The sequence below is a fragment of the Coturnix japonica genome, chromosome 4 (genome assembly GCF_054131305.1).
Source record: "Coturnix japonica strain WE chromosome 4, WE-NBRP24, whole genome shotgun sequence".
Lineage (NCBI taxonomy): Eukaryota > Metazoa > Chordata > Aves > Galliformes > Phasianidae > Coturnix > Coturnix japonica.
In genome coordinates this window covers 81,358,747-81,377,434 of record NC_140666.1, presented here as the reverse complement: position 1 = coordinate 81,377,434, position 18,688 = coordinate 81,358,747, and the positions used below count along the sequence as shown (strand labels likewise).

Here is an 18,688-nt window from a genome sequence, read left to right as displayed (position 1 = left end):
GTACCCCATGCTACCGCCCGAAACACCATATTAGGGTTGGAAAAGCAAATCCTGTGGCGGCATGGCACTCCGGAAAGAATTGAATCAGATAATGGGACCCATTTTAAAAATTCCCTTGTAACCACTTGGGCCAAAAATCATGGCATTGAGTGGATTTACCATATTCCCTATCATGCACCAGCTTCTGGTAAGATTGAACGATTCAATGGGTTATTGAAAACTATGTTGAAAGCAATGGGTGGCGGAACGTATAAAAATTGGGAGAACCATTTAGCAGAAGCCACCTGGTTGGTCAACACTCGAGGATCTAGTAATCGCAATGGTCCTAACCAATCCAGCTCCCTACGTACCGTGGAGGGAGATAAGGTTCCTGTAGTACACATAAAGAGTGTGTTGGGAAAAACAGTTTGGGTCCTTCCAGCGTCTGGAAAGGGCAAACCTCTCCGGGGTACTGTCTTTGCCCAGGGACCTGGGTGCACATGGTGGGTGATGGACAAAAATGGGAATGTTCAATGTGTACCACAAGGGAATTTGATGTTGGGGGAGTGCAGCCAATGATTTTCCTGTAGATATATAGGTAGAGTCTCAGAAAATATTTCAATTGGTTACAGAATAGTTCAATTAGGTATAGGACTTAAGATAGAGTGGATCAATGTTAAGGAAACACTTTTCTCTATATACCTTAATTAGGCATTCTGTAAGCAAGTTTTCCATCTGGGCTCTATATCCTGCACTGGCCATGCATGTGTAGAGCACACATGGAAAGAAGTATAAGTCAAAAGGAAATCTGCTGTGGTGGCTGGGAAAGGATGAGTGCACCTTGATGTGGGGGACGCCCTACCAGCGCTGCCTTTCCCCTCTACCGCTGACATGTTTTCCTTTTTCTGGCAGTTTTGCCATTTTCTCAAAATTAATAAATAGTAAATTAGGTTATAGAGTTTTGTTCTCAACTTAGGGATTTGTATGGAATAAATATAGATTGTTGAGAAAAAAATAAGGTTGCTGATTATTCACAATTATACATATGAGTGTGTATGTATGTATAAATATAATGTAATGATGTAGAATAAGGGGTGGAATGTCATGGTTTAATAATTTTGTAATTTTTGCTATCAGTATTCCACATCATAACATCATATAAAGCATGAATAATTTTACTGAATCTGCAACTTATCAGAAGAAGACTACATCTCCCAGGGAACAACACGATAGGTCACGGGACCTGGACTCTATATTAACTCTGTCGCAGAACAGACTGACGTCTTTCGAGTTCTGGCGTTCAGGGGAGTGTGTGGGAGCCTTCAGCCGTTCGCCTAGATTTACAGTAGGCCTCTCGGTTACGGGACTCATTCTCTCTCCTATTTTGCTTGATTCGTTAGCTCAATTTTCAATTATATTGTATTATATTGTGTTATCCTGTATTTCGATATAGTATTTAGTAAATAAGTGTGCCTCCTTAGATCGTTGCCGCTGTTTTCTTTTCCTAATTAACTTTTTCTTTTCGGCCTAGGGCCCCTCCGGGGCCCACGGCCCCTGTCACGGACGCAGGTGGATTTTTAGTTCAAACCGTGACACATGTATTTCTCCAAGGTAACTTTGCACATGTTAAAACTAACAGTTGGTAGCACAGCGATCTGATTTCTGAAATAAAACAATGCACTTTAATGATGATCAGTGGACAGCCGAGCTCTCTTGAAATGTGGTATAGTTGTGAGAACACAGACATCAGGAGAGTTAGCTAATTTAAAGTTCTGCACAGCTCAGGCATTTTAGCACATTTCTACGGTCATGCAGATAAGGTAGTTTAATTTCATTTACAATTAATTTACATGTTTTAGTCACTACTTCCCACTGTATTAGTCATATTTTTAATGTGATTTTAGACATGCTTACAGTGAGAAGAAATAATACTTCAAATAGGGAAAATCTTTTCCAGCCTCTGAAATTTAGCACACGGGCAGGTACCTACTCCAAAAAGGTAAATGCCCTGTGCATACATTGCTTGTTAATTAATGCAGCTGTAGCATCCCTTTAGCCAATGAACAAGCTAAAATGTCATGGTTTGTAAACTACTAGTCAGCATAGAAGGAGCTTTCAACTAATTTGTGTTTTGGGTCCCAGATAGACTGTTTTTGCTTGGTAAAATGAAGAAGTGTTTGGCTGATGGAGTGATTCACACAGTCGGAGTCAAGGAACACACTGACATAAGTCTTTGGGAATTGCAGGATCTTTACTCTGGAAGTGCCCTATGAAATGCTCTGTCATCTCACCATTCCCTCATCCTTTCTGTAGTGGCAGCTCGGTATGCTACTTTTGTGAAAAAATGTTATAAATTTATCACAATGTATGCAATGTATTTGGGCCAGACGTGTCAAAAAGTAAACTGAACTTTCCAGCACTTCCTCAATGTGCAAAATTTACCGCCTGCTTGGCTTGCCATCTGGACTGGAAACTAAGCAGAGAATTACAGTAAACCAGCACTGAAAAGTCTACACTTCTCTAAACATTCTTTAATAGAAAAGTCCTTCACAAGTTTATAGTTAAAAATTTACACATCAATTGACACACATTTCATAGCTGATGCTGTGAAAAAAGAAACCGCTGCCAGGATTAAAATGCACAAAAATCAAATGCAATGCAAAATCTTATTACATTTCTTAAAGGGAGCAAACCAGTTTGAATGAACACTTTAATATGCAGCTATAAAACTTAATATTCTGTCTGCAAAATTTATATATATTTGTAAGCTACAAATATATCTTCCTCAGAACTACTTAAGCAACTTTAATACAGTTCAATTTTTACTTGTAAATGTGATTTATAAAAGATGCAATTTTAACATCATATGGTTACATTTTCCCTGAAGGTTCTATGCAATAATGCTATTTTCTGTTTAATTATTCTTTTAAATAAAAGCAATAATCAGATGTCTCTGTGGTCTGTTTTTCATGCTGAGCATCAAAACAATCCTTAAGTCACAGGTTATGTTTTCAGTTGTCACAAGCAACTGCATTATATCTTCTTTCTATTATGTAGCCAATCTCCACATACAGTGATTTTGTTGCTGTTGTTTGGTCTTCTGATTAATAACCACAGTGCTCTCACTGAGAGGAGCAGCTTCATTGTTTTTATGGTTGCAAACTATTCTCTGATTTCCAGTTCTTATCCAGTTGTTTATACCATACATTCATTGAACATCTCTTTACTTCCATTTGTTTCTTTCCCATGGTTACACTTTCAGGAATAAATCATAGTCTTTATTGGCCTTTATTTTTCTCAGCTAATGAGATTTTCCATGTAAATAGAATCTCCATTTCCATCAACTGCCAAGTAGTCCTTCTTAGCATCTGCTCATTCGTCCTGAAAATTGATTATCAGAACTGTACACACTGTTATTAGTACAGTATTTTGCCAGATAATTAATACTTCTCTCTCCCTGTTGGCTATTATTTACCTACTTCTCCCTCAGAATACATTTCCCTTTTCCACAGTACAATGCACCGATGGTTCATAGTCACACAGTGATCAGCTGACATTCCTGGATCTATATTATCTGCCATTTGCACATGATGTGCTCTCACTAAATCTAGCAGTGAAATTCCAATAGTGTGTAATGTGGTCCAGATAATCTGATTTCCGTATGTGCAAAGAAACCAGTACTTCTGTTGATTTGCATGTGAATATCAGCATTTGGAATCAGGAAAGAAAAAAAATGCAAGCTTGTAGTATTTAAATTATTTCTGATAAGAAGGATAAGTTTACAAGGATATCAGGTCTGCCAGATAAGACTGAGGGCATGCACTGAATCTACATGACCTGAGCATTCAAATCATACAAATGCAATACAAAATCAGAGCTGAGTCAGGTCATCTGTTTGCAAGCATGCAGATGCTCTTTCAGACTTACAAAATGAAGTCCTGCTCTGTCTGCAACTATGTGATCTTCAACCAGAGAAAGGATGTATTGCACTATCCCTGGAAAATTTAGTGGCTATGAGTGATGGAGTATCTACCATTTTAATTCCATTACAAGTTGCTCAACAATCTGGTCAGATTTTACATATCAGACTGTTTCCTAATGATATCTGGATGTAATTAAAAAGGCTCCTATGTTAAGGAAAGCTGTTGATAAGCTTATTTACCAGGCATGGCAAGATAGCAAAGTGATAAAATCATACAGAATAATTTAGCTTGGAAAAGACCCTTAAGATTATCAAGTCAAATCATTACACCTCACACTATGAAGTCCACCATTAGATGATGTCCCTAAGTGCCATAGTCATGTCTTCTAAATACCTCCAAGATAGCAATTGCACCATCTCCGTGGGCAGCCTGTCCCCATGCCAAACCATCCCTTACATGAAGAAATTCTTCTTGACATTCAATCTAAACCTCTCCTGGTATGACATGAGGCTGTTTCCTCATGTCCTTTGTCACTTGTCATCTGAGAAAAGAGAATATCCATCTCGTTACAACCTTCTTTCAGGTAGCTGTAGAGAGCAATAAAGTCTCCCCACCAGCCTTCAGACTAAACAATCCCAGTTCCTTCAGCCATTCCACATTGGTCTTGTTTTCCAGGAAGGAATTAAGTGCAAAGTACTCCAACCTGCCATCCATGTTATCACCTCAGAGCTGTGCACTTAAAAATATCCACAAAACCTAACCAAATGAAAATAAACAAAAATGCCCTGAAGTATGAATTCATCACACAAGATTACAATGCAAGGACAGAGAAAAAAAAGAAGTATCAGACTAGTTTATAAAACCACATTCCTTAATTTGCTTCAGAAGGGCAAACAGAGGCATAAAGTAAGAACCTACATCAGAATAGGAAGTACCCTTATGTAAAAAGAAGATCCTTGAGATGGTTATTATTTTTGGAAACACTGAAATGTTAATTAATCATCTACTTAGATACTTCCAAGAAACATATCTAAAAAGGCATCTTATACATTCTTAGTCTCATTCGCATCAATAAAATCATAGCAGCTTTTCCCATGTCTGCCTCCGGTACAATATCTTTAATTGTGTTTACTGCAAGGGAATCTAGTTATACTGTAGTAATAGCAGCTGTCATTGTCTTTCAACACCAAATATGTTTGCCTTGAAATTCTCAGGAAATTTTCAATTTAATAATACTTTAGCAAAACACTAGCAAGAAACCACTATTGATGAAAAGCAGATACATTTTTATGAAAAGAGAATACAAGTGTGCATTTCATCTAAACATAATTCAGAACAATGGAATAATATAAGGAGACTTAAAAAGCTCTTTATAACTGTTAACGTTTCAAGATTTTAAAGCAAAGAAAAAGAAAATCAACTGAAATGAATAAATGAATCACAAGGGTACAAAGTAAAACAGACTAACGTGAATGTTTTTAATGATGAGTAGTCAATACTCCAAGGGAATTTATTTTATTAAATTCCACTTCACAGTAATGTGGTCCCATATGTATATTATAATGGAACAGCCACAACTGGCACTGCTCTCAGCACTAAGACACACTTTCCTCTTTCCCTTCATCTCCCTTTAGATGGAAAAGGATTAGTAGATATTACAAAACAAATTATCTGTATGAAGAACAAAGACTTGGCCACTGTTTAGATCTATTGGGTTTACTGGGCTGTTCATGATGCCAGAGGAGATGGTAAAGATCTTCACTTACAGGTCCCTCAGCCATCACCACTGCTTCAAATGTCACTAATGGGGAAAGAAACACTAAACAGCATAGAGACGCATAATGCAACTGTTATAGATCTGTCCTAAAAGACTTAGCTCTGGAGGATTTAATTAACTTTTACTACATTTTTTGATCCAGGGATCGTGTAAAAGAAAATTCTTCAGTGAGAGCCTTAATTTGGTAATGTTCGTAGAACAGTAACTGTTATAATCCAAAATACTAGATCAATATACAATTCCTACTACATTTCAGGTCTTACAAAATGACGTTGTGCTTTTACCTGCCCCCATGATGAGCCCTGGTGCAGTATCCTTCGTATGGACTGTTCCTGACACATATGGATTATCAGCCCAGCGGAGATGGAGGTGAAGGTAGCAGTCAGGCTTGTGGGGGAAATAAAAAGAGAGCTTTAAAAAACAAAAAATGCTGGTAACAGTAATGTTTGTATGATAATGAAAGCACATACAGAGAACAGTTGCAGTGATGTATCCCTATAGGGAATGGTTGTTTCCAATGGAGTCCAGAACAAAACATGAAGCTTAGCTATCTAACAAGACTCTGTCACCATAGTCTGACAGTGACAGTAAAAAAGAAGTTGGCATGAAATTATTGTACAAAAAATAATATGACTGACCTACTTAAAGTCTCCAGATAGCAGCAACACCAATAATTAGAATGTTTGCTGGTCTTGAGTAATTATGTAAAATGATGACTAATAAAAAAATCACTAAAATTTCTTTTTTTAGAAAAAAAAAATCATATAAAAATAGTTTAATGAGTTTAAAATTATCACCATCCCTCTTAGCTGAGCAACTTACTGCCTCTTTCCCTTTCTGCAGTGGCACTTGGAGGTCATTACTGCTGCCTGACAGTGGTGCCCAGGAGCTGCTTCTTCTGTGATCCTTCCACTGATCAGAGAGCTCAGATTCAGGACCCAGAGGTTTAAGACATGTAGCAAGGTCTGAAATTTTCAAATGAGAGCCAACATCTCCTACCCTCCTCTTTCTATGCAGAGAAGGATTAAATCTCTGCTAGTATCAGTACTGAAACCATTTATTTTGTCCAGAAATGCAGAGCCTGGAGTCCCCATGAGTGAGAGTCAGTGACAAAAATATGAAGTTTTTCAGTACAACAAAGAACAAGATATTATGGGTAGCTAAGACTACAATAACATCATCTTAAAAACAAAACAAAACAAAACAGAACTTTTTGATGCAATTAAATGTGATGTTTATTTCCAAGCAACTGTCCAGAGTTCCTTTAACAGGGTTATCTTGCTTTAAGATGAAATAAAAGTATGAAAGATGGAAACAAAAAAGATATTGGTAAGATGCATCTGATGTGCCACTTACATCCTGAAACAACTTACTGTTATGATTGTTCTGAATTGGGTTGTGTGGTTGGCACACAAGAAAAGCTGTCCACTTTGCATCAAATTAAGCTCTAAAATAAGAAATGCAGAGCTACAGACGGAGTCATGACTCACTGTACAAGATGACTGGACTAACAGCTTGCAAAATCACTGCTCAAGTCATGCAAGTAGATTTGTGTGTGAATTTAGTTAGTAAACTCAGCACAAAGTTCCTGGGTTGCCTGCACTGCTACAAATACTGCCCATACAAACAGTTATTTTGCACTTCAGACAGAGGATGGGACCACTTACAGGTTTGCAGTTGGTAGGTTTTCCATTCATATCAATGTCTGGAGGGTTTAGAAAATCCCAGTCACGGCCTTTGTTGTAGGTTATTAGAGTTGTAACTTTCCCATCTATCTTCTGGTTGGCCAGAAAGACTCCTTTTACACCTCTGACCTGAAGCATAAATGAAAAAAAGTTAATAACCAGCATATGCACTTCTTTTTGGCAAGGATTATTTCTAATCAGCTGCTCTTCTGGGGCTCTGAACTGCATGTCTCTGGTAGTTTCTCCATTAGGGAAATGAATGATAGCTTAAAAGAGAAAAAACAAACAAACAAAAAAAAAAAGGCTTAAGAGGAAAAAGAGAAAGAGGTAAGATCGCACATCAAATTAGAAGGTTTCATTAAGAGTGCCTCTGTTTACCTTGTGATCTCTTATAAGGCTTTTTGAATTACTGAAAAAATCTTGTAAATGTCTGTCGACTCATACATAATTTCCAGCATAGTATAGCAGCCCACTCGTGCAGGTATGAGCATGAACAGGAATATCTGCCATTTACTATTTACTTTTTATCAGAAATAGTTATAGTTTCTTTTTTTTCCCCTTTCTTCTCCCCTGTCCCAAATACCAATCACTAACTTCCTTTGATATACAATTTAGAAAAGGTCTGTAGTTTAGGCTGAAGAGAAGGCATCCACACCAGCAGGCTACAGATTTGATCTCTTTCATAAATATTTCTTTTTCTAAGGAACTGAGTAAAATCCACAAATATTACATTCTGCTCGTTACAGTAATACCCTAGAACTTACTTAGAAATATATTTAAGTCCAGAAAAACAAATTTTCCATAGCTGTTTTGCTACCCAAATTTCTCATGAGCTCCTTCCTCCTTTAACTCCATGCTGATGTTGTTAGCTTACTCATCCAGGATGCTGGAAGCTCAGCACTGACTCCAAGTCAAATGTAACAGGAAAGTGCAAGGTAGTGAAGATGATAAAAGAAAGAGTGGAAAAAGTAAGGAATGTGCATTCTTAACTGTTGAAGCTACTTCAGCTTGCTGGGAATGTATTATGCATTTCTTCTTCCAAAGAGAGCACAAACAAAAATATGACTGAAATGCTGAGCAGTTCAAACATGTACTGAGGATGGCAGAGTTGCATTTCAATTTTGGTGCATATATATATATATATATATATATATATTTTTTGTAGTGAATACTATTAAACATTAAAGTAATAATTAGATCAAGAACTGCAAGGGAGGAATCCCTCTTCTTCTGTAGACGGCAAAAATAGCGATGCATCATGAATAATTTTTTCTTCTCTCAGTCTTGTTTAATAAATGTTCAATTGCTCCATGTAGTCATTTGGTGAGAGTCAGTCTGAAAAGTTCTTCATTCCCATTCCCATCTCTAAACCAGTCAAGTGGTTAGGGTATTCTCACCTCTCCAGAATATGCAGTTGGAATCCACTCAGGCACAGAAAGATCATGACAAAAATTATTTCACTGCCTCAGTTAACTACACTTACCACTGCCCAGCACTTCAGCAGCTCTGTTTCTAAAGACAGGCATAAATCCTACTTGAAATAACAAAAGAATTTCTGAGAGGCATCTATTTTCAGAGAATGTTCAGAAGTCTGGAGTGGTGCATTAGGTTAAAAAATAAAATAATAACAACAACAACAACAATAATAATGGTAACTACGCTGCATAAAATAGACAGCTTTAAAACATCCCTGCCACTATATAGCACTGTCTAATATATTTGTATTGTGACCTGTGTAAACTCATATCTGACTCTTTCCGTAAATATCTTAAAATCTGTATGTCAAATTTACCTTCTGGATTCAATTATAATGATGAGAAAGCAAAATTCTTTCTCACTTTCCACTCCTTGTCTCATTTCCCTGGTTGAGAAGTGGAACATTAGTGTCTTTCTACAACAAAGGGAAAAGAGCTGCATAGCAAATAACATGCTGTGCAAAAGAGGACATTTAAACACTAGGGAGTGTTTAAGTGCTCAGTTACAATCCAGAAGCTACCTGAAATATGAAAATAGTTTCCTAGAGTAAGACAAGTCAGAGAAGTCAAATATGCCATTTCTTTGGCTTTCTTTTAGCTTAGCTGCTTTCCCACTTTTCTACTGTGGTTCCCCAGTACTTCTGGAAAGGTCCTTTGTACCTTACAAACCTATTTTGTAAACACTTCTGTTGTGGCTTTGTATTCTGTGGCAATAATTACTGCACTTTTCATTTTCTTTTCATAACAGTTGAACAATACTTGATACTAGTGTGCAGATGGGCCCACAGTGTTAGCAGCAGTTACTGAGATACAAATAATGCAGTTATATAACAAGTATGTGATAAAAATTTAAATGCCTAGGAGTCACCGTTAAGGCAAGAAAGCGATCATGAAGAATATATGCTCGAACTTCTGCAGCTCTTATTCATACAGGAAGCAAAACAGGATCCATCTAGAAGTAGCACATTTAATTATCTTTTCAAATATGACTGAGTCAAATTTGTGACTGAGTCGTGTTGGCAGCACTTGATACAAATTTCAACTGCATTACTGCTTTTTGAGTGTTAATACTTTGCCACTCTCTGATACGAATATTTGGCAATTATTCCCCATTCACATTTGCAACATTAGCAGAAATGGAATATTGTACAAAGAAGACAATGTACATAAAAGAAAATGAAAGTAGACAAATAAAAGAGCTTATAGTAGATTATGAGCCAAAGATGAAGTGAAGACAGCAACAGGTAATGAAGAACAACATAATTTTAAGAATTATACACTGATGGAAATTGTCAGTCACTGAGGATCACTTCTGTGTTGAAGATTTCTGTTCCAATTATGGGATACACACATTAAAATGTCCAGAGGAAAAACTCAAAATATACTATTAAAAAAAAAAACAAACAACAAAAAACAAAACAAACGAAAAAAAAAAAACAAAAAAAAAACAAAAAACACATTCCCACATTCCCAATGTCTTCAATTTTTCTTTATTAGCTATAAAGTGTAAATAATCCATATGCTACTTGTAGATACGAATAGATGATCACTATTTAGTGAAGAATATTTAGAAGAAAACACTATTTACTTACGTTACAAGCTATCTGAAAGCTGCAGGCTTTCTTACTTTAAGCAAATAAAATTGGACTCTTATGATGCAACCTCATTCCAAAAGCAATTCTGAAGATGTAGAACTGTTGTTCAACTACTCTATCATTTGCATATATTCTTTTTAATGCAACCCTACCAATTAATTCTGTGTACATGATGATCTAGGATCTCTCACTTTTGTTCATTAACAAATATACCCTCATTAACACTGTGACATTCTTAAATTATGAGTGAAACTGAATTAAATAAGTAACTCTTGTAGACAAAAGGAGAGTGAGAGTTGGCATCTCCATACAACGGATAAGAAATTACGTGCTCTAGGTGACGCTGAGAGAAGATATAGCACCTTAACTTCTTATGGCTTTGCATCCTGCAGGAATGACCAAAAGCAATGAGCTGCAAAATACTGCTCCCAGTATATCACCCCGTGGGAATGTGGCTACACACAATTTACAGTTTTACTCATTAAGAAGCCCCATTCCTAAATAGGGATGGCACAGAAAATAATCTGTGCTTAAATTGGTAATTAGTAAATGTTTTACTCCAGCAATTTGAAAAGAAAAAGCTAATCAATGATGAAGGAGATAAAGGAGGGGGGAAAAAAAAAAAGCTATTATGTTCCCACACTGTGTACTTAGAGCCATTTAACACCTGTGTAACTGCAAGACTTGTAACCAGAATTACTGCACACCTTTTCCATAGGTAGGCTGGTACACATACCAGGCAAGTTAGATCATAACAATGGCTAAACTGGATCAAAGCAGAGGTCCATGTGGTTTGAGAGCCTGCAAATGGTCAGTCCTACGTGCTACAAGAAAGAACAAAACTGGTGCAAATGTACATCTTGCTTCACATGAAAGACAGCAGCAGGAGGAATTGTATTGATGAGAAGTTTCTGCCTTCCAGAACACTATATTCTTTATTCATTTATCTCACGAAGCACACTAGAGGTAATATTGAAGATAGAACTGTAGTATCACATAGCAAACGTAGCTGGCACAACAAACCCCGAGAAAGCAAGTGGATTTGCTGTCCAGTATTTAATTTTGTTGATTCTTCACTTGTCAGAGGTGACACAAAACCTAGCACAAGGCTCTCAGGTTTATTATTTAAAGTTCTACTCTCTACGAGAATCTAAGTCAGGGAGTATACCACTGAGTTACCTAGGAAAAAAAAAAGAACCCATACAAAGGCAGCTACATAATTTCCTACTTCAATACTAAATTGTGCTGTCAGCTCCACTTCTCTCATGCAGAAAGCCTTGATCAACTCTGGTTTTGCACATCCCTGTAACATCATATCAATCAATTATCTAGTTCTCAGAGCCCACAGTACACTAGCAGGAAAGGAGAGAAACACATCTAGAGTATGACATACAACCAGCAAGAAGGCAAGAAAGAAATCCTAGCCTTTTACATTAAAGACAATTGTGAAAATTAATTATATACATAAAATCCAAATAAAAGAATGAAAACTCCACCTTGACCACAGACAATGGAAGAACTAAAAGCCTACCTCCAGAATATCTATCAGGACATTTTCTTCTGGCTGCTTCGTGCTCCGGACGTTCTCCAGCAGGATGGAGTAGTAAACACCTTGTGGGTCGGACTGGTACAGGTTGTACGTGTCTGTCTGGTACCATTCCTGAACAGCCACAAATACCTGGTTTTCATCTGTACTGATTATCTGTAAATCCTGTCGGAAAAAAAGGTACAAATGACTATTTTTTCCATCATTTATGTGGCACAAGCAATAGATCTGCCAGAAGAGTCGAATACTAAGGTGGGGAAAAATGCACTGGGAAGATAGATAACAGCAATCTCCCAGCCTAATACTAACCAGCATGCTGCATCCCACCATTCTGAGATGGGTGGGCCCTGCCTTCTGGCTAAAGGTCATCAGGGGGATAATCCCACCAGCTCAGTGAAGACAAAAAATCAATGAGTGAAAGTTTGACAGGAGTAACTAAACAAAAAACCTTGCTTCTGGCTTTCAACATGAAAATAAATGCTACTGATTCTATCATTTGGATCCACGAGTGAAAAGGAGGAAAGTAAATGATTTTCCAAGATCTGAATGCAAGTCAATGGAAAAATTGTGTGTTTTGTAACACTGTAACCTAAAATATAATCCTCAGGTAAGGACTATTTAGTTCATAACACGTAACACAGCAAGAAGAGGACCCAGCAGTTACATAGAGGATTACATTGATGTCTATTATACCATGTAACGGTACATACTGAATTAAATATTCAACAATAATAAAATGAGAGTCAACATTCTGCATTTTCTCAAGAATCTCAGGCATGAATATTGCAGTAGCTTTCTTAATAGTTTTCCAACTCCTTCACTCCAAACCATTCAGACAAAAAACACACAGATGGGAAAAATAATTTAACACTAATATTAAACAGCAGAAATAAATCACAAAGTGGCAACGCTGAATTTTGCTTAGCAAACAATAAAAGGGCCTGAGTTTACAATTGGATAAGGTTGCAGAAAGTCAGATGTTGGGGCTACATACAAAGTGACATCTAGTCATGGAGACAGAAAACTTGTAAATTCTTTATGACATTCCTGGCACTTATTAGGGAGATTGTATACAGTGCTGGTAACCCTGTAACTGAAAGAAATAACTAGGGTGATGGAGTGAATATGAAATAAAGCTACCAAAAATGTCAAGAGAATATAAGTTTGGGGAAAATAAGCTTTAAAAATGAAGGTTTCAACTTCTGCCTTAAACCACGTAATCCTGAAGTCACCTTTCCATTTACAGTGTGAGATAGTTGCCCTTATTATCCTTTAAGTAAGGACAGAACTGAAACAGAGCCAGAAGAAAGAGTAAAATAAACAGTATTTTGCTTTAAGTTTTTGGTTTTCTTCATGGAAAATCTAAGAAAAACCCAGTCATCTGTGATGCCACAGTTCACATCAAAGCTATCATTTACATTATTATGCCATGAACAAAAGCAATATTGCAGTGAATACAGACAGTTCTACTTGATGACACTGCAACTCAAATACTGTGTTCAGTTTTGAGCTCCTCACTATGAGAAAGATATTGAAGCACTTGAGTGTCCAAAGAAGGGTAACAAAGCTGGTGAAGGGTCTCGATCATAAGTTTTATGGGGAGTGTTCTTGTTTTCAGGAAACATGCAAATGTGGCACAGAGGGACGTGGGTTAGTGAGAATTGTGTGGATGGGACAGTGTTTGGATAAGATGATCTGTCCTTTTCAACATCTGTGATTCAGATGAAGATCCTTCCGTGCCCCACATACTAGTGGGTGGCAGTGGCTGCAGAGGTACCAGCTGCTGACTGATAGCTTGGTTGTCATCCTCATACCTCAAACAGTGGTAGGAGCTGCAGGTCCAGTGGAAGAAATTCATACAAAGCTAGAATGTGTGGTTAAGCTGAATTCAGGAAAGTCTGGAAAGACTAGGTGAAAGAGTGCTTGGGCAAGAGTACCTTATAGCAATAAATGCAGTCACATGGCTGTGACTCTTATCTAGAAAGATGTTCACTCAGACCATTTGATGCACTCTTTTCATCAGGCAAGAAATTAAAAAGTCCTGGTTTTAGAAAGCAATTTTTTTTCCAATTCCTTGAATTTGGTTCCTTTCATCTAGCATTTACACTTTCAGATTTCCAGTGCAGCCTTACTGCTATTTCTTATTGCAGTGATTTCTTTTTCCCTTGGGAAGCAAAGCAGTCCTTCAGTTACACTACTTTGCATTAATCCTGCACAACACTTTCTGCTCACAACCTTGGTATAATTCTCTGGGAAAATTAATTGACAAAGTAAGGAAAATTGCAAATTTCATGTCTGATTCTTAAATATCCCTTAAAATATTGAATGACAGACTCTTTAAAATCTAGCTGAAACAAAATAAGACTGACATGTAACTCTTTTACTATAGTTGTTGGAAAGCTGAATATAAAAAAAAAAACTGACAGACACACACAATGGCTGAGTCTTCAGTGTGCCACCTCCAACCCATCAGCCCAACTGTGCACTGCACATGAAAATGAGAAGTCAGAAAGTCTTGCTAGGCTGAACTTACTGTCCAGGGCACTTCAGTAAGGAAAATATAAAAGAAACTCAAAATTAAAGTTTTTCAAATCTTACAATTCATGCCAGAATTACAATCCCTGCCCCGCAAATGTGTAATGCTTAAGCTGAATGATGCATTAACCTAAGGAAGTGAAAAATTAAACAGAGAATCACAAGAAAGAAATTTATAGTAAGTGCAACAGAAGCGAGCAATCAGAGCTGTGTAGTCTCAGCCTTGACCTCCAGATGCACCACATTTATACCCCTGTAATCTCTTAAGTACAACCAAGGTAACGGGATGGCACATATCCCAAAGATAATCTCCCTAATCTTCCTTGCCTGGCCGAGTAAAATGGTGCAAGAAGAGAAATCAATAACAAGCTACAATGTAAAGAAAAGAAGAGTTCCTTGAATCCACCTCCGATGGATTTGTACAACTTGAAGCCATTCAGATCGATGGCTGCTATAGCACAGATTCACTTGCTGGTGCCATGACACCTCCTGGGAAACAACTACTTCCACTGCATCAAATAACACCACTACACTCATTTCTATTTTGTTTCTCTTTATTTCACATTTGATAGACACTCCAAAATCAGTTCAGAAAGATGGAGCTGCAGCTGCACACTGCTCTGTTGCCTGGCACGGAGAAACAGCCTCCCCTAGGTGCAGGGGCTGCCCAAGTGGAGAAACAAGTCCTGGGGGACAAACCAGTTGCTAAATGAGCTCTCACAGTCCCATGACTTATTAATTCAACCATAATGCAGCCACAGCCTCAAGACAGTTTTGCCTGCTGACAAAAAGGCTGCATGAATCTTTTCTGCCACGTCTGCTGTTAATGAATGGACCCATTCAAGGTATCCTTGAAACAGTAATGAAAAGAGGGAGCTTTACGGAGCAGGGAATACAAGCTTCAACAGACTGATAGCTATTTAGGGAGAAGGAGGAAAAACAGCTCAAAAAATTTTACTCTTGATAGCATTATATCTATTACTGAACGATACAGAAGTTTGGAAGAACACCTGTGCTTACCATAGTGATGTATGTACCAGACTGAGCCAAGGAAGACATGGACTGGTTTAGTGCCCCTTAGAGCACAACGTATTAATTAAGTAAATAGAATATATGGAGTTAGTAAAAACGGCATGTAGAAAATTAATGCTATCACGAATACATTAAAGACGTTTACTTATTTCAAAATTTCAAATATTTATTTTATTATTTTGTTTTTATTTATCCCCTGTACTCTCTTTAATCTTGGCTACCAAAAAAATTAGTGCCTATCTCACATGATACAAAAGACATATAAAGATCAAGATAAATGAAATAAGCTTTTCCCACTGCACATCCTTTCGGAACTAAGTATTTACTTTCTGAATTGCAGTAGTATATAACACACAATATAGCTGCTCCATTGTTAAGTTTTTGTCGAAGGCATGAATAAATACAATAACAATGAATGCCTTCTTTCAGTTCATAAAAGGAGATCGTATCTGTAGTTTATTTACCAGATGTGGGAAGGGGACTGAAAATAATTAAATTCTTACAAACTGCAAGAGTAAAACTTTACATGACTTGTAGCAGAATTCTTGGTTTAGACAGTATGTTTGGCTAACATCAGAATAAAGATGTTCCTACTTCTACTGTTAGGCATATTAAGGCACAAGTTAATAACATAGAATCATAAGGCTCCTGGGCTTCATCAGGAGAGGGGTGGCCAGCAGGGACAGGGAGGTGATTGTCCCTCTCTACTCCACCCATTTGAGGCCTCATCTGGAGTAATGCATCCAGCTCTGGAGTCCCCAGTATGAGAAAAACAGAGGGATGTTGGAGAGGGTCCAGAGGAGAGCCACAAAGATGATCAGAGGACTGGAGCACCTCCTCTATGAAGACAGACTGAGGGAGCTGGGCTTGATCAGCCTGGAGAAAAGAAGGCTGCAGCAGGACCTTATAGCAGCCTTTTGGTACATAAAAGGCACCTATAAACAGGAGGGAAGTCAATTCTTTGGAAGGGTAGATAACAGCAGGACGAGGGGAAAAGGTTTTAAGTTTTAGTGCAAGACAAGTGTGGTGGTTGGTGGGGCTACATCCAGCACCTTTCAGCAGAACCATCCTCCCATAGATAGTAGCTAAAGCTCTGCTCAAGGCTGAAAACAGCCTATTACTGAATTACTGAATCTCTTTAGATCTCTATGGATTCCCTGGGACAGATTATCATGGCCAACACATGACTCCTGCTAAGTACAGGAGACAGCTGTGTGATTCAACGTGGTGTCACTATGCAACATGCTACAGAAAATCTCTCAAAAACAGCTACAAAAACCCTGATTCTGTTCATTAGATGACCACTAACAGCTCCATTCCATACATACATGTGCCTATGATGTGTTACAAAAAGGCAGTCTAAAGTGGGACAGTGGACCTGGAGACTAAAAGAAAGAACAAATTAAATAAAGTTCAGAAAATGTAAGTCTTAGCTGGAGGCTGGTTTTATCAGTCTTTGATAGATGAGGAAGGAGGCCTTGAGATACGGTATTTTCATCCTTTTCTGTTTTTTGTTTTTTTTTTTTTTCTTTGGGGCTGTGTTTGGAGAAATCAAACACATGCAAATACAAGCAATATATATATTAAAAAAAAAAAAAAAGATTTTTTTTGCATATTTTCAATCTCTTCATATTAAAAAGTAAAAAAGAAACAAGACATCAACATTTTTACCTACTCAGTATGAAAATGCTCATTCTATCTCCATTAGTAAAATTACTGCAAAATGTGTCTGTGCTGCACAAGAATAATATCAGAAAAGTCCAGCAGTACCCCCTCAGGTGAGAAATTGGGGCTTCAGTCAGGCTCTTCTGATGTTTTCAGACAAATCCTTGACCATCCTGTAATACCTTTTGACTTGTGTAGTTTTCCCTTCCCTATAGACAGCAATTGTTCCATCTCTGGCCAGCCACATGCCACATCACAGAGACCATTTGGAAAGGGATTTTTTTGAAGTCTCCTGGTCAAGAAGAATCTAGTACTGAAAACCCCTGAAATTCGGTTCTTTGAAAAGCTATTGTTTTTAATCAAGCCATTAAAATCTTCCTTGTAAAACTGTTTCATTTTCTTTCTCTAGCTATCATGAAAGTAGCAGCATCAGTGTCGTGTGTCCTAGACATAGCATTGTTGTGTCAGTGTTTTTACTGATAGCCTGTTCCTTTGCAAAATTTCTCCCATAATTTGCTCAAATTTATCTTTCCCCTTCTGCTTAGATTGGACTGAAACATTCCTGGTGCACTCTGATGATTCTCACTGAAATACTGTGGGATGAAAAATTTCAGAGCTGCTCTATTTTCTGTAGCAACCGACATTTCTGCTATAACGAAGAAATAGCAAATCACTTATAAAAAATGTATCTTTTACAGAAACTGTTAAAATCTCTCACATCCACTGCTGCTCTAATTGATGTCTGGCTTCCAGGCCCTCTTAAGCAAATTTTCAGCTCTGTCGTGAGCAGATACCAAAGAAACTTCTCTTGGAGGCATCATCAAAATGCTAAAGATATACAGAATATTTCGTTCCGCTCATCGGGTATGGCCTCAACTAGGAACAACATAAAAACATTTTCCAAATGAAACAGGCAATCTGTTCCTAGCTAGCCCCTGACTTTCCAAAATGAAACAGTTAACTTCTCATTTATTTATTCAGCCAAGCCTCTAGATAATCTCCTTACAAGGAAGAAAAAGAAGAAAAAAAGACAAATAAACATAAACAATCCATGCCAAGACAAAGAACTCAGTATGTAGGGCTATTTCAAACCATCCAGACTACATTAAGACAGATACAGCAGTGAGTTACGGCTGACATTTCTTGAATCTGTCAGAAATGCACTCAGTAAGATCACATGTCCAGTAAACTAATCATAGTTTACAGACTAATGGATTTTAAGGCTAAAATTGGTGATTAGATCTCTTAAGAGTTTGCTCTTCGTTTCTTTTTCCAAACATTATTTCTGCACAACGTATGACATGCAGGAGGAGCAAATTATTTATGTGTGGTTAAAGCAAATCCCTCAGAAAGGCATTTAGATATGACTTTTAAATTTCAAAATCTAGAATTTCTGTCATTTTCTTGGCAATTTTTCAAATACTTGTCACCAGCACTAATAAGAAGTTGAGTAGATTTCCCAATTTGAACAAGGCT

At 37.5% G+C, this 18,688-nt stretch overlaps 1 protein-coding gene across 12 annotated transcripts in view; it reads right to left on the bottom strand.

Moving 5' to 3' along the window:
- Window positions 1-18,688, bottom strand: part of SORCS2 (sortilin related VPS10 domain containing receptor 2) — a 513,640-nt gene that overhangs the window by 63,099 nt on the left and 431,853 nt on the right. For all 12 annotated transcript variants that reach the window (XM_085547395.1, XM_085547396.1, XM_085547385.1 and 9 more), the window contains exons 9-11: window positions 11,966-12,145; window positions 7,347-7,493; window positions 5,964-6,066 (exon numbers count right to left, since the gene is read on the bottom strand). In XM_085547395.1, coding sequence (XP_085403521.1) covers window positions 5,964-6,066; window positions 7,347-7,493; window positions 11,966-12,145 — 430 coding nt within the window. The remainder of the gene's footprint in view (window positions 1-5,963; window positions 6,067-7,346; window positions 7,494-11,965; window positions 12,146-18,688) is intronic.